This window comes from Ictalurus furcatus, chromosome 1 (genome assembly GCF_023375685.1).
Source record: "Ictalurus furcatus strain D&B chromosome 1, Billie_1.0, whole genome shotgun sequence".
NCBI lineage: Eukaryota > Metazoa > Chordata > Actinopteri > Siluriformes > Ictaluridae > Ictalurus > Ictalurus furcatus.
In genome coordinates this window covers 37,637,497-37,645,838 of record NC_071255.1, presented here as the reverse complement: position 1 = coordinate 37,645,838, position 8,342 = coordinate 37,637,497, and the positions used below count along the sequence as shown (strand labels likewise).

At 37.3% G+C, this 8,342-nt stretch overlaps 1 protein-coding gene across 3 annotated transcripts in view; it reads left to right on the top strand.

Annotated features, from left to right (window-relative positions):
* The first annotated feature begins 462 nt into the window (after nt 1–462).
* LOC128615244 (zinc finger protein 271-like) overlaps nt 463–8,342 on the top strand; it is a 9,181-nt gene continuing 1,301 nt past the window's right edge. The window contains exons 1-2 of one of the 3 annotated variants that reach the window (XM_053637164.1): nt 463–551; nt 7,994–8,342. The exon at nt 7,994–8,342 is cut by the window's right edge and continues 1,301 nt beyond it. In XM_053637164.1, the coding sequence (XP_053493139.1) occupies nt 8,007–8,342 (336 nt within the window). In that variant the 5' untranslated portion in view covers nt 463–551; nt 7,994–8,006. Of the gene's footprint in view, nt 717–5,910; nt 5,945–7,993 lie in introns of those variants that run through there. The other 2 variants (XM_053637172.1, XM_053637180.1) reach the window with 2 other exon arrangements.

Genomic DNA, 8,342 nt, shown 5'->3' with positions numbered 1-8,342 from the left:
AGGAGCTGTCTCGCGCTGTCTGATCCTCAACGGTCGTCTCGCTCTGTTTGAATGACGCGCCTGCGCACTCCGAAACCACGCCCACCAGATGACTAAACCGTAGAAATGAATGGAATAGGGATCTAAATAAATAGATGAATAAAAAAGACTGCACTTTGCATTTCGTACTTTCTCCTGCACTGTGATTGCAAATGTTATTATATGATATTATATTATATTATATTATATGTATCCAGGTGAAAAAGAAGACAACATTCCAATGGTGAAACTGGTTATTAAAGCCCTTAATTAAGTGTATTGTCCCTGCAGTGTGCAGTGATGTCCTTCTCATCTAGTGATAAAATGTTACGCTGGCCCTTTAAGAAGCAGGAACGTGAGTTCCCGTTCTGTCCACAAGTATCGCGAGAGTTCACATGCGAGCAGCGCGAGTTACAACCCGATGCAGTTCTTATGCGTGTGTTTGTAAAACGGATGGCTGCGTGTCTTCACCATTGAGGATAATTTCTGTGGAGACATTTGAAAATAAATCTCAACATTATTTCTCAAAGAGTGTAAGTGTTGATGTAGTATAGGTTTTAAAGTAATATTGGAATCATTTTGTGCACAATTGTATGTGAATTTGGGTTTAAGTGTGTTTTTCTTGTTTGATAAAGAGGGAGAAAAACGTGCTCCATAGGCCCTCTGTGTGTATTTCAGAGTGGGTGTGACGCAGCAGAGTGAGTTTTATTCACTTTTGTTGGTGTTAGAAGTGTTTATGCCCATGAAAAAGTGTATTTCCTCAAATGAGTGAAGTAATGATGTTCTAGTAGCTTCATGTTTTCAAGATGTTGAGGGAAAGTTTAGTATTTAGTCTTTTACTGAACACACAGAGAGAGAAAGGAGTTGATCAAATGCTGTGTGTCAGTGTGTACATGTGCAGTAAGTTTAAATCATTTCACTCATTTCCAAAGTGGCACTACAGTGTTTATTCACTAATGTGAGTGATAGACAAAATGTTTGCAGCATTTAAAATGTGTTAGTTATACCCAAGAATGTAATGGGTAATTCAGGGCTCTACGCTAACAATTTCCTTCAGGAGCATTACGAAAATTTACAAAAATTTAGGAGCATGGTTGAAGTTTTTCTTAAATGCTGCTCCTCTTAAATATAGTTAAAGCTACACTATTAGACATTTTCCACTGTCATGGTTCTGGGCTGGAGTCAGTTCTTGAACCGCTCTGTGTATATTGTGTATATATCTGAATAATCTCATATAGGATGTGATTGGGTGAGTTCATTTACCTGCCAGATGCAAAGCGCTTTAGTTTAATGGTGTTCATTAGGGATGCACTGATCAGGATTTTTAAGACCGAACCGATCCAGATACCAATCTTTTTTTTTTATTTAAACTTTAATCAGGAGGTCATAAACAGATAAATGTAAGCTCTCTGCTCATGGTCACTGTAAACTGAATTAAAATAATAGCAATTAGTAATACTGTTGTTTAATTGATAAACAGCATAAAATATTTATTTTAAAATATCTTAAACAATAGAGTCCTAATTAAATGTAGACTAACACAAAAATGATTAATATTAGCAAAAAGGCTAATAGATGTCTAAGGAAATTGTGAGCTAAGCTTAATGTCAAATTGATATTAAGTGCAACCCATAGTAATTAAACATTATTTTATTCCTCATTTTATTTATATTTTATGAAGTTATATATATTTTTATATTAAATGATTTATTTAACTAAGCACATTTTCTGTCTTTACATTTTAGTAGTTTTATTTTTGTTTGTTTCAGTTTTAGACCGGTTCCCCAGTATAGTGTTGCCATGTCTGCTGATCATATTGCATTTTGAGGGATTAAATCAAAACATGGAAACTGGAGTTGACTCTTCTAGTGATATCTGGCAACCCTGAGTTTAAATGAAGTGAATGCACTGTCTGAGATGGTGTAGCGCAGGGATGTCCCTCATTTTAGTTCGGGGCCACATTCAGCCTAATTAGATGTCAAGTGGGCTGGGCCAGTAAAATCATAGCATAATTACCTATAAATAATACGTCCATGTTTTTCCTTTTGATTTCGTGCAGAGAAGTACAAGTACATTAGGAAAATCTTCGTTTAATTAAATATCCTTTTACAAAACATATCATGAACAACCTCAGATTTCTTAAGACAAACATGTGCAGTTTGCTTCTGATGATCATTTACATGTGTGCATTACAACTGGTCACAGTGTTTGTACAAATACAAAAAAGTTTAAGTCACAGGTATTTGGAACTGAAAAATATAGTATTGCACTTTAAAATTTATGGCATTGCATGAACAATAGGATTCCACCAAACCAAACTCTTGTAGTGAAGCTGTTGACTAACATTAAATTGGACATTTTTTAACTATTACTACAGCAAGGATTTATTTTCACAGAACTGTATTCTTTACATGCAATCAGTGTCTGAAACAGCATTTTAAAGGACTTAGTCCTGTCTAGACTACTTTGTTTTTGCACCTGAAACTTGGCATCTTTTGGTCCTTTGTCAAAAAAGGAGAAAAGTAATATCCACTTTTATCCTTTTTGTCAGACATTTTGGCTAATGAGGGTGTGGGGGTGAGTAGAAAAGAGGTTAGACTACACCATAATAACAAACAGCAGAAAGCGCGTTGCTACCATCTGCTGTTCTGTCTGAGTCCCAGAGTTGTGCCCTGTCTTGTACTCTGACTAAAACAGTGCGCCTCTAGAGGATAATTTAGGAATAGCATTTTATTAAAAATTTCTAGTTCGTGCCTTTTTATGCATATATATATATATATATATATATATATATATATATATATATATATATATATATATATATATATATATATATATATATATATTCCACTTTCAAAATTCATCCTGCTCGTCTGACACCCCTCGTGTAGCGAGACAGTATACTGTCTCTATGATTAGTGAGGAATTATTTAATTAAGAAGTTTGAATTAAACCCACCTTGTAGTGTTAGTATTATTAATTTACTCTGTCCGATGCCACTGTGTCTACACGAGCAGGTCACAGTCGCAGGTTCAGGTCATTTTACGGGATCGATAAAATATGGCGGTTTGTGAGATCAGGAAGTTTAAGCAGGTGATGTTCAGTGTTACTCTTCATCATAATGGCTTCCCTGCAGTATTTCCACACTTATTCGGTTGACTAAGGAGATGAAAAACAGTGTGAAAGTAACTGTTGTGTGGTGTAGATGCATTTTGGACTTCCTGTAGTTTTTATTCCAATTGTATTATACAACTCCGAACAGGTCACTCGCACCGGTGTAAATAAACGTTTATTCACAGTTGCACAAAATACTTTTCAGTCGCAAATGTGACAATTCGATTAACTGTGCAGCCCTAATACAAAGGCTAAGATGGATATATCCACATATTTTTAAATACAAGAGCACAATAAGATAAACTTTACTGATCCCACACTGGGGAAATTCCCTAAATATATATACACATTTCAGTCATTGGATTAATAGATATCTAATATTTTGTTATTTTCCAGAAAATGTATAAAAAGATCCCACATTTTATACTGTAGGTTATTCTTTCCAATGCAATACCGTGTGACAGATCTTTCAGCCAATGATCAATGGATGGGCCTTCTATGTTCTTCCTTTATTATTGTTATTAATAATATTTATTCTTTAAATTTAAAAACAAGAAATAAAGAATATGCTTGAATGACAGCTCTTGTATAGTGCTTGAAAACATCTCTCTCTCTCTCTCTCTCTCTCTCTCTCTCTCTCTCTCTCTCTCTCTCTCTCTATATATATATATATATATATATATATATATATATATATATTACACACACACACACACACACACACACACACATTACACACACACAGTGGCAAGAAAAAGTATGTGAACCTTTTGGAATTTCATGGTTTTCTGCATAAATTTGTCATAAAATGTGATCTGATCTTCATCTAGGTCAGGGGTATTGACAAATATAATGTGTGTAAAATAACACAAAATAAATTCTGATCCCTCATGTCTTTATTGAACACACTCATTCAACATTCTAAATGGCAGTGGAAAAAGTAAGTGAACCCTCAACCCTCAATAACCTCAACCAGGTGCTTCCTGTAGCTGTGGATCAGACCTGCACATCATTCAGGAGGAATTTTAGCCCATTCTTCCTGGCAGAACTGCTTTAGCTCAGTCATATTCTTTGGACGTCTCATGTTTATGGCTCTCTTCAAGTCATTCCATAGCGTCTGTATTGGGTTGAGGTCTGGGCTCTGACTCGGCCACTCCAAAAGGTGGATTTTGTTTTTCTGAAGCCATTCTGTTGTGGACTTGCTCCGGTGTTTTGGGTCGTTGTCCTGTTGCATCACCAAACTTCTACACAGTTTCAGCTGATGTACAGACATTCTCACATTATCCTGAAGAATTGTCTGATGTACTTGGGATTTCATCTTCCCTCAATGATTGCAAGCTGGCCAGGCCCTGATGCAGCAAAGCATGCCCAAATCATGATGTTTCCTCCACCATACTTTACGGTAGGGGTGATGTTTTCTTGATGATAGGCCATGCCCTTTCTATGCCAGATGTAATGCTGTGTGGTTCCTCCAAATAGTTCAATCTTAGTTTCATCAGTCCACAAAACATTTTGCCCGTACCGCTGTGGAGTGTCAGTGTGCTCTTTTGCAAACTTCAGGCATGCAGCAATGTTCTTTTCAGTAAGCAGTGGCTTCCTTCATGGTGTCCTGCCGTAGATACCCTGCTTGTTCAGTGTTTTATGTATTGTAGACTCATGAACAGAGATGTTAGCCAGTTCCAATGATGCCTTCAAATCTTCGGCTGTCATTCAGGGTTGTTTCTTTACCTCACTGATGAGGCTTCGTTGAAGCTCTTGGTGTCATTTTGACTGGGTGCCCAATTCTTGGTAGAGTAGCAACAGTTCCAAAGTGTCTCCATTTGTAGAATGTTTGCCTAACTGTAGACTGGTGAATTTCTAAAGTCTTTGAAATCACTTTGTGACCCTTGCCAGCTTTACGTAAATCAACAATTCTTAATCATAGATCCTCTGAAAGCTCTTTTTGGCAATGCATGGCTCACATAAGCGTGTGCTTCTTGTGCAGAGCAAACTCCCAAAATTTGAGGGGTTTTTATCAGTCAAAGTAGCTGTAGTGCACACCTCCAAACTCATTTTCTTAACCAGACTCCAGGTGTGCTAAAACCTGACTCCAATTAGCTTTTTTGAGGCCATTAGCTTAAGGGTTCACATACTTTTTCCACAGGCACTATGAGGTTTTTTTGGTTGTTCTCAATAAAGACATGAAAGGTCAGAATTTTTTTGTGTTATTATTTTAGACACATTATTTGTCAATACCTGTGACCTTAGATGAAGATCAGATCACATTTTATGACAAATTTATTCAGAAAACCATGAAATTCCAAAAGATTCACATACTTTCTCTTGTCTATATATATATATATATATATATATATATATATATATATATATAATATAAAAATATATTATGAGTGCTTGAAAAGTCCTGTAATTTCATTATGAAGCATCTGTGCGATCCCTGCATTCAGTGTGAGAGATCACAACACGGCCATTATGTTTAACTCGTGTGTGTGTGTGTGTGTGTGTGGGGATTTCGTCAGATGACGTCGTGGTTATAAAATCATGATTTTATCAGTACAGAGCAGCAGCTTGGAAGCAACTGCTGGTGAACATGTCGTCTTAACGCGCCGCGTTTCAGTCACTAACCCTAGATCTCTAGTGAGTTTGTACAAATGTTATTTTAAAAGTTACATAATGAATAGATATTTAAATGAATTTGATGATAATGAATTTTGTCGAGTAAAGTGGACGCGCTTTCCTGAGACAGACGCTTCACACTGAGAGATCACGTACCGGAGTTGAGAGACGCCGCGTGTTCACCGGTCTAGGTGAGGTGAGTTTGTTTCCGCGGTGTAAAGCCCCATTCACACTAGAGTTCGAGAGTGTTGCAGGGCTTTCTCTACGGTACTGATTGATAAATTGTCTTCTATAGACACGAGTCTTTGAAACAAATGCAATCCTTCCATACCGTGAGTGTAACCGGTAGAGCTCCTTGAGTATAACCGATCGAACGTGACTGTGTCAGTAAACGCCGCAAAATTATTGGTCCGAAAAGTTATTTAAAATGCAATAGCCTGTTCATATATATTTTCGATGCAGAGTAATGCAAATGGCTGTGCATTTATTTGTGTAATGTACTGTGAGCTTGTATAACAATGTGTAATATATTTGTTCATTTTGTGGGATTGTTGATGATTTTAATTCAATGAAAGTGGAATAAAACCGACTGGATCAGAAGCCGTTGTTGTGTTGTCTCCTCTTTTTCCCTCCACTCTGCAGATTGCCACGCCTACTTTTCTAGCATTTTTCAAAACTGTGATTAGAACTAAATAGGTGCTGAAATAGAGCAATTTCATGACCCTTTAACGATATAATAAGTTTGGACTGTAGTATGTTGTATACCTGCACCTGCCAAAAGTGTGACCAGACCCACCCATTCCCCTGCTATTTTGTGCTGAACTTGGTTCTATTTCCCAAAATATGAACATGGTGTTACATTGACCAGGATAACCCACTTCCACAACTTATTTATTTATTTATTTATTTTTTTATTTGCAGCTCCTGTGCAAACTGTAGTTTCAACTTTCTCTAATAAATGTGATTTCATTCTGAGTTTTTTTTGGGATGTAATAAAAAATTCTTGAATAAGCTAGAATACAGTGCTGTAATTATAGTATAGCATTCATGCTGCCACTGATTTACAGCAGGTTAAATAAAATGTGCCTTTCATGGATTGTGACCTTGTTGATGAAGTGACTTGTGTATCGTGTAGCCCAGGGTCACACACTAGTCACTGTGCCGCACACGTGACCCGGTCGGTTCCAGTCCTCAATCATTGGTGTGAGTGGTGAGGAAAAAGGATTTCAAAGTAATCCTCAAACAGGGTCCTCCTTATTCATTTGAAAGGTAAAGGAACACTAAAAAGACTGTGGTAAAAGCAGCTGCAGAAGCGAAAGAAATATATTTATTTACTGTGCAATACATACTGTTTTTTTTTTGTATGTTCCCTTTCCTTTTTTTTATATTTCAGCTCAATCTCCAGTTTCATTTCTATTGAACGTTTCTGCTGAACGTTTCTGCTGAACATTACTTTTTTCTCCTTTCCTTTTCCCAAATATTTCATTGAGAAGAAAAAACAAACCGAGCAACACACAGCAGAAATCTTTCAGTTTTTTTTTTCTTTTTATAATAACAAAGGAAAACAAAATTAGAAGTACAAACCCGCCTTTGAAAGGTAAAGGAACGCTAAAAAGGCTGTGATAAAAGCAGCTGCAGAAGCGAAAGCAATATATTTATTTACTGTGCAATACATAGTGTTTTCTAACAAACTGGGCAATCACTGCACTGTAATATCACTTTACTCTTAACTGTTCTTGGTGAGTGGTTTTTAAGATTGTGTTATGTTTGCACTGTAAACTGTCCTGTGGTATCTGTCATTAGTTTTTTTTGTATTACTCTGTGTCTTGTTTATATCCAGCACTGTATGTCTACGTGTGCACTGTAGGATCGCTATAAACCAGCAACAAATTCCTTGTATACTCAAGCATACTTGGCCAGTAACACTTATTCTGATTCTGAAAGCTCAGGTTTGGTTAGGCCATGGAAAAAAGAAGACATTCGGGCAGCTCTGAAAACCTTCTGTCAAACTGTTTTGTCTCCTCAGGAGGGGGAGACAAGACATTACACAGGCTCAGCTAAGCGAGTGTAGGGGAGTGTTCACCGTGTTGATATTCTTGAGCAATGGAGTTAGCAGTTTTAGAAACTCCTTAACCCATGGTATTGATGCGTCCCTAACGATAATACGTAGAAAAATTAAACAGTTCTTCATGGGGCATTGGGATAATGTTGCTTGTTATTGACTTCCATCTTTTCCTCCCTACAGACACAGAACAACCATGGTGTCCACAAGAGCCTCCAATAGGAGGAAGAGATGTACTCACCAGAGCAGTTTCCAAAGACACCAGCGCATTCACACTGGAGAAAAACCGTATCAGTGCTCACAGTGTGGAACGAGTTTCAAGCAGAAAGCTTATCTCCAAAGACACCAGCGCATTCATACAGGAGAGAAACCGTATCAGTGCTCACACTGTGGAAAGAGTTTTAACAGAGAGGGTGTACTCCGACGACACCAGCGTATTCACACTGGAGAAAAGCCGCATCAGTGCTCACACTGTGGAAAGAGTTTTAATCAAGAGAGTAATCTCCAAATTCACCAGCGTGTTCACACAGGA